Source organism: Bos indicus, chromosome 21, assembly GCF_029378745.1.
Source record: "Bos indicus isolate NIAB-ARS_2022 breed Sahiwal x Tharparkar chromosome 21, NIAB-ARS_B.indTharparkar_mat_pri_1.0, whole genome shotgun sequence".
NCBI lineage: Eukaryota > Metazoa > Chordata > Mammalia > Artiodactyla > Bovidae > Bos > Bos indicus.
The window spans coordinates 7208766-7229440 of record NC_091780.1 but is presented as its reverse complement, the minus strand read 5'-3'; the positions used below and the strand labels follow the sequence as shown (position 1 = coordinate 7229440).

At 35.6% G+C, this 20675-nt stretch overlaps 1 protein-coding gene across 9 annotated transcripts in view; it reads left to right on the top strand.

Annotated features, from left to right (window-relative positions):
• MEF2A (myocyte enhancer factor 2A) overlaps positions 1–20675 on the top strand; it is a 179955-nt gene that overhangs the window by 108216 nt on the left and 51064 nt on the right. For 7 of the 9 annotated variants that reach the window (XM_019983504.2, XM_019983505.2, XM_019983503.2 and 4 more), the window contains one exon: positions 4185–4388. In XM_019983504.2, the coding sequence (XP_019839063.1) occupies positions 4185–4388 (204 nt within the window). Of the gene's footprint in view, positions 1–4184; positions 4389–9964; positions 10103–20675 lie in introns of all 9 variants that reach the window. The other 2 variants (XM_070775017.1, XM_070775019.1) reach the window with 1 other exon arrangement.

Here is a 20675-nt window from a genome sequence, read left to right as displayed (position 1 = left end):
GTCAAAGAAGATGCTTGAGCATAAGTTTATGGCCTTTGATCTGACAGAGAGGAAGGAAACCATGATGAAGGAGGAGAGGGCAGCATCTGGAAAAGACTAGAAACAGATGTCGGTAATACCAGCAGAGAAGGAAGAGTGGAAACGTACAGACAAAACGGTTGGACAGATAGATTCGGTGATAGAAAGTGAGACAGTTGCTGCTTGCTTCTGTTTTCCCAGTGCTTTGAAGCAGGGTGGCTCAGATAGTAAAGCATCTGCCTACAATGTGGGAGACCCGGGTTCGATCCCTGGGTCGGGAACATCCCCTGGAGAATGCAATGGCACCCCACTCCAGTACTCTTGCCTAGAGAATCCCATGGATGGAGGAGCCTGGTGGGCTACAGTCCATGGGGTTGCAAAGAGTCGGATATGACTGAGTGACTTCACTCCACTTATCAGTGGAGAGTGGATTTGAGGGAGAGAAGATAGGAAGTATCTCTACCTGGAGAATGGGCTTTGTTGTCATTCAGTCGCTCAGTCTTGTCCCACTCTTCCTGACTCCATGGTCTGCAACACACCAGGCTTCCTTGTCCTTCACCATCTCCCAGAGCTTGCTCAAAGTCATGTCCATTGAGTGGGTGATGCCATCCAATTATCTCATCCTCTGTTGCCCCTTCTCCTCCTGCCCTCACTCTTTCCCAGCATCAGGGTCTTTTCTAATGAGTCAGATTTTCGCATCAGGTGGCCAAAGTATTGTAGTTTCAGCTTCAGCATCAGTCCTTCCAATGAACACTTGGGACTGATTTCCTTTAGGATGGACTGATTGGATCTCCTTACAGTCCAAGAGACTCGCAAGAGTCTTCTCCAGCACCATAGTTCAAAGGCATCAATTCTTCAGCACTTAGCTTTCCTTATGGTCCAACTCTCACATCCATACATGACCACTGGAAAAACCATAGCTTTGACTAGATGGACCTTTGTTGGTAAAGTAATTTCTCTGTTTTTTAATATGCTGTCTAGGTTGGTCATAGCTTTTCTTCCAAGGAGCATGCATCTTTTAATTTCATGGCTGCAGTCACCATCTGCAGTAATTTTGGAGCCTAAGAAAATAAAGACTGCCACTGTTTCCATTATTTTCCCATCTATTTGCCATGAAGTAATGGAACTGGATGCCATGATCTTAGTTTTCTGAATGTTGAGTTTTAAGCCAACTTTTTCACTCTCCTCTTTCACTTTCATCAAGAGGCTCTTTTGTTCCTGTTTGCTTTCTGTAAGGGAGCTGTCATCTGCATATCTGAGGTTATTGATATTTCTCCATATGTAGAGTACATCATGCACAGTGCTGGGCTGGATGAAGCACAAGTCGGAATCAAGATTGTCGGGAATAAGGAGTTCATGATCTGAGCCCCCGTCAGCTCCCAGTCTTGTTTTTGCTAACGGTATAGAGCTTCTCCATCTTTGGCTGCAAAGAATATAATCAGTCTGATTTCTGTATTGACCATCTGGTGATGTCCATGTGTAGAGTCTTCTCTTGTGTTGTTGGATGAGGGTGTTCACTATGACCAGTGCGTTCTCTTGATAAATTGTTAGCCTTGCCCTGCTTCGTTTTGTACTGCAACCCCAAATTTGCCTGTTACTCCAGGTTTCTCTTGACTTTCTACGTTTGCATTCCAGTCCCCTAAAATGAAAAGGACATCTTTTTTGGGTGTTAGTTCTAGAAGGTCTTGTAGATCATCATAGAAACGTTCAACTTCAGCTTCTTCAGTATTAGTGGTTGGGGCATACACTTGGATTGCTGTGATATTGAATGGTTTGCCTTGAAAACAGAGATCATTCTGTCGTTTCTGAGATTGCATCCAAGTACTGCATTTTGACTCTTTTGTTGACTATGATGGCTATTCCATTTCTTCTAAGGGATTCTTGCCTACAGTAGTAGATATAATGATCATCTGAATTAAATTCACCCGTTCTGGTCCATGAAGTTCACTGATTCCTAAAATGTTGATATTCACTTTTACCATCTCCTGTTTGACCACTTCCAATTTACCTTGATTTGTGGACCTAATATTCCAGGTTCCTATGCAATGTGCTTTACAACATTGGACTTTGCTTTTACCACCAGACACATCCACAACTGGGTGTTGTCTCCACTTTGACTCAGACTCTTTATTCCTTCTGGAACTATTTCTCTGCTCTTCTCCAGTAGCATTTTGGTCACTTTGTCAATGTGTGGAGTTCATCTTTCAGTGTCATATCCTTTTGCCTTTTCATACTGTTCTTGGGGTTCTCAAGGCAAGAATGCTGTAGTGGTTTGCCATCCCCTTCTCCAGTGGACCACTTTTTGTCAGAGCTCTTCACTCTTACCCATGCGTCTTGGGTGGCCCTATACTGCATGGCTCATACTTTCATTGAGTTAGACAAGACTGTGATCCATGTGATCAGTTTGGTTAGTTTTCTGTGATTGTGGTTTTCATTCTATCTGCTGCGGGGTCAAGTGCACTCTATATAACAGTCTTGGTTACCAGTGACATGCTGGCATAAGTCCTTTTGAAGGAGGTGGCCATTATGCCATTATCCCTACCATAGTTTGGCCTGAGGCCAAACTACAGGGAGGGAACACAGCCCCACCCATCAGCAGAAAATTGGATTAAAGATTTACTGAACATGGCCCCGCCCATCAGAGCAAGATCCAGTTTGCACAGTAGCCAGTACCTCCCATCAGGAAGCTTCCACAAGCCTCTTATCCTTATCTATCAGAATGGGATGATAGGATAAATATGCTAAGTTATAATGTCAGGCAACCTTAAGTGTTAGTTAAGATGTATGGTCATCAGTTTAGAAAAACAAGGGGGATGTGGATGTTAGTGTGCATGCACATTTATGTTCCCAGTAATTGTCAGCCACTTATATAAAGATAAAGATAATGGAGAAGGAAATGGCAGCCCACCCCAGTATTCTTGCCTGGAGATTCATGGACGGAGGAGCTTGGTGGGCTATGAGCGACTTCACTTTCACTTTCACTATCTAAAGATAAAGGAATAAATGGGCAAAGAGTTGGACACCACTGAGAGACTTTCACTCACTCACTCAGAAAGAGATACTTATATGACACGTATCAGTGCATGGGGACAAATGATTTCGAGGTCCCCACAAGGAGAGTTTGAAAAGTGAAAATGGGTCAGTCGTGTTCGACTTTTGCGACCCCATGGGCTATACAGTCCATGAAATTCTCTAGGCCAGAATACTGGAGTGGGTAGCCTCTCCCTTTTCCGGGAATCTTCCCAACCCAGGGATTAAACCCAGGTCTCCCTCATTGCAAATAGCTTGAGCTTCAAAACATTGGGGGTTTTTAGAGAAGAAAGGAAAATTGAGGAGAGAATGGGAAGCAAAAAAGGACATATCTTCTAGACCCTTGAGTACAGGAGATGTAGTATTTGAAAAGAAACAAAGTAGTCTCTATTTGAGAGGGCTTCAGGTGACAGGTTTCAGTTAGAGAAATATTCAAAGGAGACTTTGAGGACATTGAGGAATTTGCTGATCTAGACTGTGAATTTTCATGGGTGAAATAGAAGGGATTGGAAAGGAGAGGAAGGATAATTTAGATTAGTGAGTGGATGTATTTTGTTGTTTAGGGATTGATGGATTCCCTGATGGCTCAGCGGGTAAATAATCCAGTGCAGTGCAGGAGATACAGGAGATGAGGATTCAGTTCCTGGATTGGGAAGATCCTCTGGAGAAAGGGAATGGAGCCACTCCAGTATTCTTGCCTAAAAAATCCCTAGACAGAGGTGCCTGGCAGGCTACAGTCCATGGGGTCACTAACAGTTAGACATGAGCAACTAAGCACACACACACGATGGATTACTTGAGGCAGGACTTGGACCTTCTAATGCCTTCTGAAGCTGGATGGTAAGAGGCCACTAGTTAGCTGTTTCCTTCTCTGGTTCTTTGCCCAGAGTCGCAGCCAAGGATAAAGGAAGCCTCCTCAGGAGACTACTCTGTCAAGCCCTTGGGGGTACAAAATATATGTAGAATTGTAGTCCTTTGGCATGCTGGGAAAGGAGACTCATGTGGAGTATGAAGCTAGGAAGTTTTTTCACCTTTGAAATCAGACTCATTATTAAAAGAGAACTCATCTTCAGGTAGCCTATATTCCAGTACTACTAATAACTTTTAATAAAAATACACTTTTTTAAATTTTCTAGGTCACTTTTACAAAGAGAAAGTTTGGATTAATGAAGAAAGCCTATGAACTTAGTGTGCTCTGTGACTGTGAAATAGCACTCATCATTTTCAACAGCTCTAACAAACTGTTTCAGTATGCCAGCACTGATATGGACAAGGTTCTTCTCAAGTATACGGAATATAATGAACCTCACGAAAGCAGAACCAACTCGGATATTGTTGAGGTAACAAATACATCTAGTGATGCCTGAATTGCAGATAGTAATTAAATTAGATTGCTTTTTATAGCCAAAACATACATAAAAACATATTTTTTCTCTGAATTGTTTCTTAGAAGGATCTAATTATTACTATGTGATGACCCATTTATAAGCGTATCTTAATCACCAAGAAAAAATAAACAAGGCTGATACAGTATGTGCATCAATATAATGTAACATTTCATCTGTGATTACTTTTTATATGAGTTTTAGAATTAATCTTGTAAGAAACTGTATCACTTTGGACATTATGAAGTTTTAGTTTTTTTTATGTCTTAATTATTTCATTACCTCAGTGACTACCCACAATTTTAAACACTAATGAAATGGAAGAATTTATTCTGTTTTGTTTATAGTCCTTTAGTTGTGGGAGGAGGATGGTCCCTTTTTTTTTTTTAATTTCTTTTCCTTCGACATCTCATAGTTCTACCAACCTATTTAGTGAAAATAAAGAAAAAGAGTTGTTTAGAATCATTTTAGTCCATTCAGAAAGTATTTTAGGACAAAACCTTAAAAAGGAGAATCAATATGCTTTTCCCTTTAATTCTTTCCTGTTATAAAAATCTTCTTATAAAAGATAACTTTCTGTGTGTATGTCTATAGCATTTTATACTAGTTTCGTATTTACTTTTATTTTTTTTGTTTATACTTAGAAGTTTTGTTTTATTTTTGTTCAAAACAGGTTTTTTCCCCCACTGCTTAAAAAGACGTCTTTAATTTTGTAATATTAGAAAACTATTTCAATACATTAGAGATTTCCTTGGTTAAAATACTGAAATCGTGGGAAATGAAGCAAAAATAACCATAAGAGAAGAAATGTAGTCTCAATTTAGGTTTTATTTCAGAAATTGAAATTAAGATACTTTATTGTGTAGGGATCTAATTTATTTGTCTCAACACATTGTTATAGTTCTGAAAATGCATTTAAAATATCTCCCATGTTTTTCTGCCTTAACCATTCCTTTTGGACAGTAATTGATTCTAACTGCCAAAAAAAATCTGCTACTTTTATTAGAAAAATCCTTATTTTTTAAATAATCAATTGCTTAAAATGGAAAGTAATAGTCTGATTACAGTTACAGTTAGTCTGTTGCTTGCTGTGCCCACTGCTTTATTTGTGTCTCACTCCCTTCAGGGTCTGTGAAGCTTTTGATCTTGCTTTTGCTGATCACTTAAACTACATGGTTACATCTTTAACTAAACTCCTTAGCACAGTTATGTTTTTATCAGTTGTAAATTATTTTATATCATTTAGCTTTTATGGTAAATCTTATTACTTATGCGCAATATAAACTGGTAGACATTTTCCTCATTACGTATCAGAATGCATTTTGAATCGTAATTTTATAAATTAGGGGATCTTGATTTGAGTAAACTTCATAAGAGACTTTGTAACTGGATTTCTTTGAAACAGAAGGTATCCCTGGTGTTTAGTTTAAAATGACATCTTATTTTAAAAAAGTCTCTGTCTTACCAAAAGCTCCACTACCTTAAAGTCAAAGAAAAAGAGTTGACCTTAATAAACAAATAGGTATTCAGACTAGTTTCGTTATGGAAGGCAGCCACCTCCTTGACCCTAACTACTCTGCTCTTTCATTCCAGCAGTTTTTGTTCTTGGGTCCTGGAAGTTGAGGGTACTTCACACAGCCTAAAGCTTACTTTCTTAGAGAATATGAAGAATATAGGGTGATTTAATCCTCACAGAATTTTCAAATTACCTGAGTCTTCATCTCTGTTGTGGTCAGCAATGAGTGTAAGAGAGTAAATCCCAATCATTTTTTAGCACTCCTCCTATGTTACAGTTTGCTTCAGTATGAAAGAAAATATTTGCAGCTCAATTATCAATTGGCATTTTGATGATTTATTTTTTAATTGAATTTCTTAGACATAAGCAAACATGGATTTTACCAGTAGCTCTTTTTGAAGCTCTGAATTATATAAATACAAGACACATATGAATAAAAGAAGATGCATTGAATTATAAGGGATTTAATTTGTTGCGATAGGATAAAATTATAAAACTTAAGGCACCTTTCTTGTATGTCAGTGTCTTACTGAGTTAATCTTCATAAAACTGGATGATTACCATTGTAAGACAGTCTTTCTTCCACATGTAAAGGTGATAACACAACTACATTTTCACTAGTAGTGCAAACATACTTGAGTTCTTTTTATTGGTTGTAGTGATGGCTTTATACTAATGGAGCTACCAAGATTGTTGTGAACCAGACTAAGTTAATAGGATAAGAGTAATGACAAATACTTATACAGAGCTTCCTATGGGCCACTTTCTAAGTGCTTTATGAATATCTTAAGTATATTTTTAGAGTATCATTTTAAGTATATTTTCCTTTTACATATAGTTTTGTTTCAAACAGTTATAGTAATTGGAAGCAAACATTTAGACTTGTGTTTGTTTATTTAACAAACATTTTTGAGGGACTCCTGTGTGCCAGGGACTCCACAAAGTGATTTTTAGATTTCAAAATCAAGCCACAATACTGTTTTTTTTCCTACCTATAGTTCTGTAAACCACTGAAATATACTTTTACCAACTGAAGATTTTATATTAAACTTATGACAAGTTGGTTTTGGACTCTTTGGCTATCTCATGTGGCTGAGTACATCAGCAGTAAATAGAGTCATGAACAGCTTCAAGTGATCTACTTTAGACTGTTTCCTTATGTAGTATAAACAACAGTGAGACTAACTGAAAACTTCATGAACAACTTTCATATGGCCTCTGAAGTCACCCATTTCCTGTTGCATATGATAGTTTTTAAAACTAGCAGGATTTTACTTTCCCCCATATTACTAAAATATTCTTTGACAGAATCTGGAATATGTTAAAATGGAGTCTTGTGTGGATGCATTTCTATTCTATTGGATCTAACACACAGGCCCTTTTGGCATGTACTGTGTAGAAGAGAGGGATGCGTGCCCTGTACTGTTGAGCACATCTACATAGTCTACGAAATAAGGACACACATGAAATTAAATCTAATATGTTTTCTGGGAGTGCTGTAGAATAAATACAATAAAGTAGAAGTAGTTGGTATTTGAATATTGTGATGATAAACATAGGAGGACATGATACATTCATCTACCTTCCAGGTTTTAACCACAGGTATTAAGAACACATATACAGAATGGTGTTTGTATCTTTGCTTTTTTTATTTCATATTAATTACATTTTAAAACTAGTCTTTTAAAATTTTAATCAGTTTTAACATTTTAATCATAGTTGATAAGAATTTTTTTCTTTATAGCTTATTAAAAATCGACAGCATTTATGTATTTTAAGTTGCATTTAGGTATTTTTAAATTAAGGTTTGCAGTGTTGGATATATATATCACCTATGATGTGGTACATTCTTTATTAAAAAATGAGTTTTACTACTTTATTACGTATAGTTGATTAAAAAACATCAAAGATATACATTATATCTTTTTATTTAAGTACACAAAAAAAGATGGCAGATTTTGTTTGGTCCTATCAAAGATAGTAATTTAACCGAAGGTACAAAGGAAATGTTATGACCCCTAAATCTTCTTTTCAGGATATTGATTTAAAAATCTGTGAACTTTATTATGCAATTTTATAAGAATATTAGATATATCCTAGAGTATTAGAAACTAGAAATGAAAATCACCAGGGTAATTAGTTGCCATTATTCATTCACATGTGTGTATAAATTGAATTTAAACTCAATAAAAGCCTAGACCATAGAATGGTTCTGCATCAAAATAAAAATTATGCTAAAGGAATGAAGTGAAGTAGCAGCTGCTACACAATAAATGCCCAAGATTACTTTGTAATGACATAGCTTTCACTTTGCAGTATCTGCAATAATATTTGAAATATTAGGTATTTCTCCATGTAATATATTTAAAATAATGACTTGGTGGCACTGAACATTCAGTAAATAGTTAATGTGGTGATTCAGATCATTGTGCTGCCATTTAAGCATGTAAATACAGAAGCCATGACCATTTGTCTTTCTTATTAATATGTTGTGAACTGTTCCCAAATAGAGGTACTTTATTTATCACAGAATACTATAGTATTTAAAAAATTTCTTTTCACTTGCATTATATATTATTTGATCTTCATATCCAAGGTAAGCTTTTTCAGAAGCAGAAATTGAGACCAGAGTTAAATGACTTGCCTAGAGTTGTGTAGCAGTTTAATGGGAAAAGTGGGATTAGAACCTGGGTCTTTAACATTAACTCCTCCCTTTGTTCCCCAGTTTACCAGATCCATCGGAGCTCTGCAACATTTCACCATAAACAGATAAGATTTTATACATATACCAGTAATGTATTAACATATGACAAACATGAGTAAGTTTTCCTCAATAATGAACAGAAAATTAGTGAGGTAATTGCATTTCTCAATGTACTCATTATGACCTGGTACTCTTCCAGGGGCTTTTATTGATATTATTATCTTATTGATGAGATGGTTAGATAGCATCACCAACTCAAGGGACATAAATTTGAGCAAACTCTGGGAAATAGTGGAGGACAAAGGAGCTGGAACACTGCAGTCCATGGGGTCACAAAGAGTCAGACACAACTTAGTGACTTAATGACAATGACAAAATTATTTTATTGAATCCCTCTAATTGTCCCCATTTCACAGTTGAGGAAATTGAGGCACAGTGATGAATGAAGTAAAATGATGATAATTTGCATTCTGAAGGAAGAGAAAATCTACTTTTTGAGTCTTAATAGTTCTTCCCTGCTTTAAAATTACAACAGAATTTGCAAATAATATAGAAAGGAGGATAGGGCATCAATATAAGATGCGTTTATGAATTATTAAATATAAACAGCTGGTAGCAAAAGTAATCATACCAGTGATTCATGCTATTTAAAATCAGTGGTTCTTAAAGTGTGATGCCTTGACCAGAAGCATCAAGATTACCAGAGAACTTGTTAAAAAGTTTTGAGGTTCCAACTCAGACCTATTGCATCAGAAACTTTTGAAATGAGACCTGAGCATCCTGGTATTAACTTGAATCAACTTGTCCTAAGTGCAGTGAGACTAAAACTTCAAGTTAACATGCAGTCTCTTGGCAGTGGTTATCCAGCTTTTAAAATATTTTTATCCCTAAGACTTCTCTGAAATAATTTCAGTCGTGAGCAAGCATAAGTCATAATTTTTAAGACCTTCTAAAGAGTAGTTCAAGATAGTATGCTGATATTGGTGTGAATTGCAAACTGTTTTTAATGGGTGACATTTTGATTTAATTCTATATGATTATCAAGTGCTTCTTTGAATGTATTTAGGGGATCTGGTGGGGATGTGTGGGGAGATGGACTCCAGTTCCTCAGTTGAGCAAAAAAGATAGATGACTTTTTCTCCTGAGATTACCTAGCTACAGAACTGGAGGTGCGATTATGTTTAGGATTTCTGACAGTATTATTACATCCTCAAAAAGTCTCTTTGAGCCCATCAGTTTTTTCTCCCCATATTACAGATGAGGAATGGAACAGACAGGGAGTGTTTAAGAGGCTTGCCTAATGTTTTACAGGGCTGCAGTGGAGCGGCAGGGAAAGGGAAAAAATAATGAAACATCTGAAGACAAGACAAAGCTTTCCTCCACCTCCAGCCCCCTGCCCTGCTCTTTTATTCTAACAGAGCCTGAAGCAGCAGGACGGTGATGCACAGGGTGAGGCCCCCAATCCTCACGGCCCTCCTCTTCCACCCACATGTCCTGCGCCATCACCTCACGCAGCAGTCACCGTAGCTCCTGCAGTTTTGGTTTTACTATTTTCATTTTGCTATGTATTTGAATATTATTATTTATCATACAATTATTGGTTTTCATTTATGTGCTTTTTATAAGGAATTGTGCATCTCTGCGTGTGATTTTATTTTCTTGAAGTCAGGTTTTTCTCCATCAGAGATTGATGTTACTGAAAAATAAACAGGAGTTCATGTCATGGGTGGAAAGGGTTGTGATATATATATATACATATATATCACTTCATAATACAAATCACGTTTCTGTAATGTATTTCTTGTGATTATTGATAAATATCTTTGTATCCTTTTTATATCCCTGTGTGTCATGGGTTGAGTGTTTCAGTGCTTATGATGAGATAAATTGTTCTGTTTTCTCGGGAAGTTCTTCGATACATTGACCGAATTTTTGACCGAGGAGGGAAGGAAGGTACAGAAAATTGGGAGAAGAGTGGTCAGAAAAAACTCCCTCTAGAGGTGACACCATCACCTGAGTCCTTTAAAGGGTAGGGTTGGAGAGAGAAAGGGGGTTAGAATCAGAAGAAAGGTAGGCTGGGTGGGACAGCTTATGTGAAAAGTAGGAAATGAAGCATAGCGTGCTTATTTTACAAAGTTAAAAATCAGCTAAGAATAGCTGTAGTGTAGTGTGAAGAGTGGAGACAGCTAAAACGTGAGAAGTAAACTAGATCCCAAACAGATGTATAATACCCTTGACTCCCTTCTGAAGATCTGGGTACCTGTTGAAAGAGCCTAATAAAGCTACCTGAGTTTTACTGAGTCTTGCACTTCCCAAGCTGTAAATTTTTAGAATTGCCTTATAATTTTTTTGAAAGGGGTTGCAGAGAAGTGAAGAGAAAAGGGTACAAGTATTGGATGTAATGCATTATTTCTTCATTTTTTAATTTATCAACTGATGTTTATCATACTGTATATGAGACATTGTACTGGACACTAGGAATATGGTGATAACTGGACATATTTCTCTGTTTCCCTAATAGGATTATGTGTGGCTATATTCTTATCTTACCTCAGAAGTCCCTTTGTTGGATACATTTCAGTATGGATTCAAGGCACTTAGAATTCTAAGATACTGATGTTTACCACCAAATATTAACCATTCAGCATATAAACATTATATCACTATTAAAGCTAGAAGCCTATTTAGAGCAAAAGATGTAGAGTGCTTACCATATTCAACAATGATATGGGTATGCCTGAAAAGCAAGATATATCTGCCGGGGTCCAGCCCCGGCTGATCCAGGGTATTCGAAGGAGAGATGGCATCGGCGACCTATTTATTTAAATATTCATCAAAGATATAAAGAGTAATAGAATGAGGATAGCTCAGTCGGCATATATCTATAGTCTTAAGTGATATTTCAGTTACTTTATATAAAGATAGCTAATATAGACATTCAGTTAAAAAAAAACTGGCCATTTAAAATTAAGAGGATAACTATATATTATATTTATTGATGCACAAGTAATTGTGGTTTTGTCGTGTTGAAATTTGCCTTTGATATTGGAATACATTCTTAAATGTGGTTTTGTTATATATCATTTTAATACACATTTCTTACTCTATTTTTTTTTTTTACTAATGATTTCTTATTTCCTGTGTATTTTAGATTAGGGAAATGATGTTAGAAAAAAAGCAAATTCAAGGAATTTTCTTATTTGAGTTCAAAATGGGTCATAAAGCAGTGGAGACCACTCACAACATCAACAATGCATTTGGCCCAGGAACTGCTAACGAACATACAGTGCAGTGGTGGTTCAAGAAGTTTTGCAAAAGAGACAGTAGCTTTGAAGATGAGGAGCATAGTGGCCAGCCATTGAAAGTTGCCATTGACCACTTGAGATGATCATAGGAGAAGTTACCTAAGAACTCAGTGTCGACCATTTTACTGTCGTTTGGCATTTGAAACAAATTGGAAAGGCGAAAAAGCTCAATAAGTGGGTACCTCATGAGCTGACTGAAAATTTAAAAAATGGTCGTTTTGAATTGTCATCTTATTCTGTGCAACAACAGTGAACCATTTCTCAATCGGACTGTGAGGTGCGATGGAAAGTGTATTTTATATGACAACCAGTGATGACTAGTTCAGTGGTTGGACTGAGAAGAAGCTCCAAAACACTTCCCAAAGCCAAAGTTGCACCAGAAAAGGTCATGGTCACTATTTGGTGGTCTGCGTGCATCTGATCCACTACACCTTTCTGAATCCCAGCAAAACCATTACATCTGAGAAGTATGCTCAGCAAATCAGCGGGATCCATAGAAAACTGCAACACCTGCAGCTGGCATTGGTTAACAGAATGGGCCCAATTCTCCTCAACAGCGCTCATCACACATCGCACAACCAACACTTCAGAAGTTGAATGAATAGGACTATGAAGTTTTACCTCATCCACCATATTCACCTGACTTCTTGCCAACTGACTACCACTTCTTCAAGCATCTCAACAACTTTTTGTAGGGAAAACACTTCCACAACCAGCAGGAGGCAGAAGTTGCTTTCCAAGAATTCCTTGAATCCCAAAGCACAGATTTTTATGTTACAGGAATAAGCAAACTTACTTCTCATTGGCAAAAATGTGTTGATTATAATGGTACCTATTTTGATTAATAAAGGTGTATTTGAGGCTAGTTATAATGATTTGAAATTCACACTTCAAACCACAATTACGTTTGCACCAACCTAATATTTTGAAGTTATTTTTGTAGCTCAGTCCTGAGAGGAACTCAGTTTTGGAATCTATAGAGTCTGAAGAAAGCGAGATATTTTCTTGGAATAGATAGTCATAACTGTACTTTTTAATTTACAATGGTGCAATCAGTGTTGTACCTATAAACAATTCCAGTGGTAGTGTAAACTGCTTATATAAACAGTTTTGAATGATAGTATGCACATACATTATAATTATCTAGGTTTTTGTTTGAGGGATTGATTCATACCTTTAATGTATGCTTTAATCCTTATGTATCCTAAGGCTGTTCTAGCACACTGGTATGTGATTATATTTATTTATTCAAATAATATTTCTAGTAGTTCTTATTTTAGTTCATTAGCACTAAAGTACCAGAAAGTAAACTTTTAATACTGTTTTGAAAATGTTAGTGAATAATTTTGGTAAATAAGCTATATGCTTGAGTCTTCTTGAATGTATGAATGCTTGATTATTCATATTGGAATTTACCTCTTATACTTTAACAGAGAATCTTTTTCTGAAAGATTTTGCTTCTGTACAAATTTTCTTTGCATATAACTGGTTAGTTATTTTGTGGCAATTTCTGGACTTGACTTATTTCTAGAATCTGTCTTAACTTCAAAAATATTTATGTTCTACGAACAAAACTTGGAAATATCAACTAGTATTTGTATAGGAATTTAAAATTTTTGCTTGCTTCTTTATGCCACCAGTGTTCATACAGAATTATCTCATAGTATTAAGTAATTAGAATATTGTTATTGCTGTTTTCCACATTGTATAGCTCATTAAGTTTTTAAAAATTGCTCTGTTACTTTGAAGAGTGAAACCTACCAGTTACGTTCCACAGGACAGTAGAAAGTTAAGAGTTTAGGTAGATATTTAGCTGTTTTGTGAGATGTGTTATTACAATTCTCAAATACTATCATTTGATATTTTTCTTAATAACAATTCAGATATAATTAGTATTATAACTAGCATTTCTTGGATATATTAGCTACTGAATGATTTGGGGTATGCACATAGAAAAAAATCAATATCTGTTTCACATCATACACAGAATTTCTGTTGAATAGAGAGTTTGTGTAGAGGAGTAATAAAGGAAAAACAGATTGGAAAACAAATTGGGTATAGTTGATGGAATGTCTTGTATTCCAGGCTGTGACATTTGACATTTGTCCTGTGGTCATTGGACAGCTGTTAAAGGTATTTAAAAGTCTAAGTGGTCAAATAATTGTAAGAATGGTAAGCTGGAAACAGATAAAAGTTTATAGAAATAGACTGTTACCTCATCTGTTAATTATGATAGATTTTTAGCTATGTTGAGATTTATATGATGCTATTCCACTTGGTTTGAATAGGGAAGTAGGATTAAATTGGGGATTTAGGCTGTGTTCTAATTCACGCATTATAAGTTGGATTTATCCCAGGAATCAGGGTTGACTTAGCAGAGTATCCTATTATTATGGACTGAAAGTTTTAATATGTCCATGCTACATAAATAATCCATATAGAGTCAAGGAAATGCCAGTCAAGATCCCAAGGAATTAATTTTTTCAAGAATTCAAAAACTGATCCTTAAATATATAGGGAAATTCAAGGGGATAAGAAGATACTCTGAAGAATAGCAAGATGAGAAGCTTTGTATTACAATATATTGAGACTAATGTTATAGCTATAGTAATGTGGCATTGGGACAAATACTAAATATATGAGTGAAGTAATAGCTCAAAAAAAGAACCATGCACATAATGTGGTATTGCACGTCAAAGGGGGAAAGAACCAACTCTTTAAGCAGTGATGCTGGGATAATTGGATACATATATACGGGGGAACTGTGAGATTGAACCTACCTTGTATCTTATACAAAATTGATATCCTGAAATATTATCAACCTAAATGTGAAAGGCAAAATTGTAACACTTCTGGGATATAATGTAGGAGAATATCTTCATGATTTTTAGGTAGGGAAGGAATTCTTGTACAAGACATAAACGTTACTACCATAAAGGATAATTGTAAAGGAAAAATGAATAAGTTTGATTTTATTAAGAACCTGTTTTCATCCAGAGGCAAGTGTTAAACATGTCACAGAATAGGAAAGGATTTTTTTTCAACAGTACATAAAAGTGACAAAGAACTTATGTTGATTACAAGTAAAAGAATGACTGTAAAGCGATAAGAAAAAGACAACTCAATAGAAAATTGGCAAAGTCCTGGAACACTTGGCACCTCACAAAAGAGAAAATGCAAATGGCCAGTAATTTTGAAATGTGTTTCATTTTCTTGGTAATGAAGGGAAAGCAAGTTAAATCTTCATTGCAGGTAGAATACGTTGATACAACTACTTTAAAAAATTGTTCAGCATTATCTAGTGTGACGATATCATTTTATGAATTAACAATTCTGCTCTTAAGAATATACCCTGGAGAAGTGTGTGCAGATAAACAATAAACTATGTCTTCAAAAATGTGCATAGCTCCATTTTCATAATAGCTAATAGGTTGAAGTAAAAGTACAGGAAGATAAAAGTACAGGAAGTCGACACCACAGACTTAGGATGGTATTACTATGGAGGAGAGAGGGGAGGGTTATGTGATTGAAGGAGATACACACGGTTCTGGTTCTAGTGTATTTTTTGACCTGATTAGAATTACTGTTGTTCACTTTGTAATTGTTGAATTTTATATAAATTTTGATGCACCTTCTATTGGTAGTGGTTTATTCACTAAGTCGTGTCCAACTCTTGGTGATTCCATGTTCTATAGCCTGCCAGCCTCTTCTGTCCATGGGATTCTCCAGGCAAGAATACTGGAGTGGGTTGCCATTCCCTTCTGCAGGGGATCTTCCTGACCCAGGAATCAAACCCAGGTCTCCTGCACTGTAGGCAGATTCTTTTACCGACTGAGCTACGATGGAAGCCCTTTTATGTATTATGTCCAGTTTTTAAAAAACGTTTTTGTTTTCAAAGTGTCTAGGAAGAATAAGTATCTTTCAGAATTGGAAACAATTATTAAAAATGGAAAAAAGGAGAACTTTTCACATTTAAAAACAGTTCTAAAATCTAGTTTAAGTTCCTTGGGATTTAAGACATCATTCCATAATTTTAAGCACTCATATATTCTTTATGCTAGAGGTGACAAATTATCCCTTCAGCCAGTGTTTATGGAGTTGCTTAGTTGTTTCACTGAAATGTGATTTAAGGTGGGTGATAATGTGGATTGGTATAATTGATGAGCTCATCGTACATTTTAAAACTCTGTGTATATACCTTTTGAGTACTTTTAATTCCCTAGTTTCACTTCTAGGTGCTATGATTATTACTACTTTGGAATGGAATTTGACAGTTATCATTATGAAATTGAGTGTGTCAAAGAATATTTTTAATTCTTGGTTGACGGTAGTTAAAAATACAGTCTTATCTGACAAGGGCTCTGTTAAACAGGCAGTACAGACTCCTGAATCCAAAATTCATTATCATCTAAAAATTCCAGAAAATACCAGTCCTCTGGGATTTTTATCAGTTTTTGTTTCAGACTCCACATGATTCAAATGTTTATTTAAGTATATTTACAATGAACAATATCCTGAGTCCTAGATTTCTTCATTCTGTGAACAAACACCAAAGGTTACAGTGTGTATATATGTATTAGGGCATATATATTTTATATATATCTGCATCGTGTATATGATTTCCATGGAGAATAAATGTTATTTTTATTATATCTGAAAGTTTAAATGTTATTTTTTGCTGATGAAAAAATATAAGCAAAAGGAAATCTATTTAAAGTTAGCTGCCTCTGCCTAATTTAAAATTCTTTTTGAAATATGTTTCTGTTTTAAAAAAAAAACCTGAGATATCCAGAAAAAAGTCTAAAACAGCATTGTTCTTGCCTCCTCGGGTTTCTTTTTCCTGGTTTCTATCTCCTTTTTATTCTTCCCTTATTCTTGCTGTCTTCAGTTTCACCAACAGATTTAGTAATGTAAACCAGAAAGTGACAAGCAAATGTTCAGGGCCAGCCAAACAGTGTTTTATATACCCAGAATTCTAAAAGTGTTTCTTTGAACTTGAAAGATCAAGGTTGTGAATACTTTATAAGTAGAACAATAGAACATGTGACTTTAAAGATCTTTGTTGGTGTATATACCATTATTTGAGTAAGTTTTTCCAAGCTTGGGATCTTTTCTGGTCTCAGTTGTGGAGGCATTAGCCAGACTTGCTTAGGAGACTTAGATGACTTAGGTAAGGAGACTATTAACTAATGACTCAAAGAATTGTGACAGGTTTTTTCATCAAGGTTCTTTGATTATAAAGAATAGGAATTCATTTGAAGTGACTCTAACTAAAGAAGAATTTATTGGAAAAATATAGGCAGATGGCACCCAAGTCTGAAAGGAATACCTGGCTTCTTTAAGGCCTGAAGAGGAACTCTGTCTCAAAGTTTCCATAGTCCCTCATCTCTGCCACCATGGCTAGTGTGCAAAAAGACTCTCCTGAAGGCACAACTGATGGTCTTCATGTGAAACTAATTGATGTTCTAGGTTCTTACACAATTAGCCATTTTTGTAACCAGAACATAATTCCCAAATTTTAAAGAAACTTAAGTTATGATACTGTCTTGCTGATGCTTTCTCAGTAGTATAAAAGATTTAGTGAACTATGGACCTTTGTCTCAGTGCTAACATAATTTTTTTAACAGGGTTGATCCTCTATAGATGACATGGAGTTTCTCTTATTTAAGAAAAGTATGACTTTTGATTTTTAGACCTCTTGGTTTATTCTTCAGTGTTCTTTATTCAACATAGATCCAAAATAAGAACTTTTGGCTGTTAGTTGATTATAGCTAAATGTACACTTAAAATGAGAGGTCTTCTTGCACTACCAGTTCTAATCTTTCCTATCCAAAAGCCCACTGGAGAGTATCCCAGAAGCTTTCAGAGTCTAGATTGTTATGAGTTGAACTTGCATATGAAATTATAGTTATAAAATTGTATTTTTGTGATTCAAATGCAGTCAGCTGTCAATAATTTCTGTGGATCAACCTAGTACAAATTAATGTCTGTGAATTGCCTTATATTATTGCTAAAATATAGCAAATTCATAACTTTATGTTTTAGAAAACATCTGAAGTAACATCACATCATCCTGGTCTCTTCTTTGCTATGTAGTTTTTTTTATTGTGCAGGTATTAATAAACACATATTTCATGTGTGTGTGACACCTTGTTTGTCTAGACTCTGAAAATGTAAAGCAGTCTAGACTTCAGTCTTTGAAAGTTCATACATTAGTTGAAGAATACAGAAAATATGCAGAAGATAAGTAAATACAATGTTGCATATGTTACATGAATGCTCTAAAGAGTAAGTGCTCTTACAATTTCAGTATATGAAGCAGTGGGGAAAGAAGGTTTCATGGAAAAATGCAGTTTAAACTAGGCCACAGTGAGCTTATAAGATAGTCATACAGATAAGAGAGAAGATAGGGTTTCAAGCAAGTGGGGTGACATCAGTGAGGGATTTTTATGACTGTAAGGAGGACAATAATTTTGACTACTCTGGCTGGGTCAGAAGTTTCAGGGAGCATAAAAATGGGAAAGGAAAAAAAGGCTTTTAGGTAACTCGCAGTTAGGATAAGGAATTTTGATTTTGTACTCCACATTTGTTATTTCAGGAGGGATGTAAGATGTATAAAACTACTGGGGTTCAGGGAGAAAATAATAGAAATTATATTTTATCCCAAGATATGTTTGTTACTATTTTAGAAGATTGACAGTCATTCATGCTTATAATTTTTTCAGTGTATGCATATATTGGGGGTTGTGCATGAAATATGTTTACAGGTGGGGTGGGATAATCTAAAAAGTTGAGAGAGTACTGCTTTTAGATCACCGAGAGCCATCAAATGTTTAAAACAAGGGTGACAGACAAAGTGATATGGACGAGAACTGAGTCTGTAACAATTTATGGGACAAATGAGAAGGAAGAGAAGTAAAGGGAGGTATAATAAGAGGCCAGGTATAAAGCAGCACAGACCTGCATGAGTATGGTGGCAGTAGAAATGGAATAATGTATCTACAAAATTTGGAATTCCACGTTAATGTGGGGAGAGAGCAAAGTGAACAGCAAGATTGCTTGCTGTGTTGACTAGAAATAGCTAAGTCCAAAGAGGAGATGTATTGATACTTGATAAAAGGTAATAAATTCCATCTTGATTAAATTGAAATAGTGATATTAGCCAAATATCCAAATGAAAATGTGCATTCGCCACTTGGGTGTATAGTTCTTCAAAGTTTCAGAATAGATTTGGAAGAAGGTACAAAATCATTACTCTCACCCAACTATAAAGTGAGCTTCAAGTTACTCTTCATTTCAACAAAACTGATTTAATTAATACCAAAACTGAGAAGAAAACATCCTCTTACTTGTAAGTTTAATTTGGGCATATCCTGTGTGGAAAGTTTAGATATATTATAGGGATTCCTTCTCCCTGGAAATGCTTATAGGCAAAACACTACCTACTCTTTCCCCAATAGCTTGAATTTTACTTTGGCCCTCGTAAGCTTCAGATGGAGAAGGAACCCTGTTTCGAGAGAGTCTGTGGTTTGCATAATTATCTTTTAGATGATTATGCTCTTAATACTGTTGTATGAATAATAATTTCATTTATGAATTGTCACAAAAATTAAGGATTATTCTTAATTTCTTGAATAAGATAACTGAAATCTGATAATCCTTCTCTGATCATAATTATCTTAGTTGTTGATACCATAATTAATACAGGTCATTAATTAGATAATCAAATATTTTCAAAAATTTTAACAGCACATTGTTTTTTCTTTTAAAAATCAATACTCAGTCCAGTACTAAGTTCTAAAAAGAACAGACTCTTTCCCCTGCATTTGGATCTGCTGTGAATCATGAGTCAAGGGTGATTTCACTCTTAAAACTGTTAAACAGGTTTTTTTTTTTTTTCTCCAGCAAAAGGTAAAATCATGACTCTCAGCTATATAATGAACATGTCAAGAGTTTAACTTACTGATTTCTGAGGGAGCACAAAAAATGTTGCAACTGGTTAAAGGTAAAGCCAAAGAGAAGTGCATAAGCCCATCTAGAAGCTTTTCAGGTGGTTCAGACAGTGAAGAATCTTCCTGCAATGCAGGGGACCCAGATTCAGTCCCTGGGCTGGGAAGATCCCTGGAGAAGGGAATGGCTACCCACTCCAGTATTCTTGCCTGGAGAATGCCAGGGGAGAGAGGAGTCTGGCGGGCTCCTCCACCAGAGTCCATGGGGTCGCAGAGTTGAATGTGACTGAGTGAATAACACTCTAAACTCATCAAGAAGGCAAAATGAATTTTCTTCATAGATGCAAAACTGACCTCTTCTTCAGTGAGAAAAGAGATCAGTTGAGACCTCCTGCAGACAGAATCTATTTGTATGTCTATAAACAGTAATTATTTGTATTAGTCTCAGCTTTCTACAAATAAACTTGTTTCTGCAGAGTTGTAAAAGAGCTTGAAGACCGGCACAAACCACAGTGAATCAGATAACCTGGAAGGATGTGTCCTAATGAATGCATTGCTTTAAATTAAGGACACTTAGCAGTTATTTTTCATCCATTTAAGAAATTTTTACAATCTGTCTTTATGTAACGAGTATTGAAGGTAAATGTTATCTAAGGGTATTATTTTAAATCTACGTAAAATTCCCCAACATCACAAAAAGAAAAGCTATTAAAATCATAATAGAATTTAACTTTGTTGTGACAAGTAGAAAGTTTGTTTTTGTAAAGG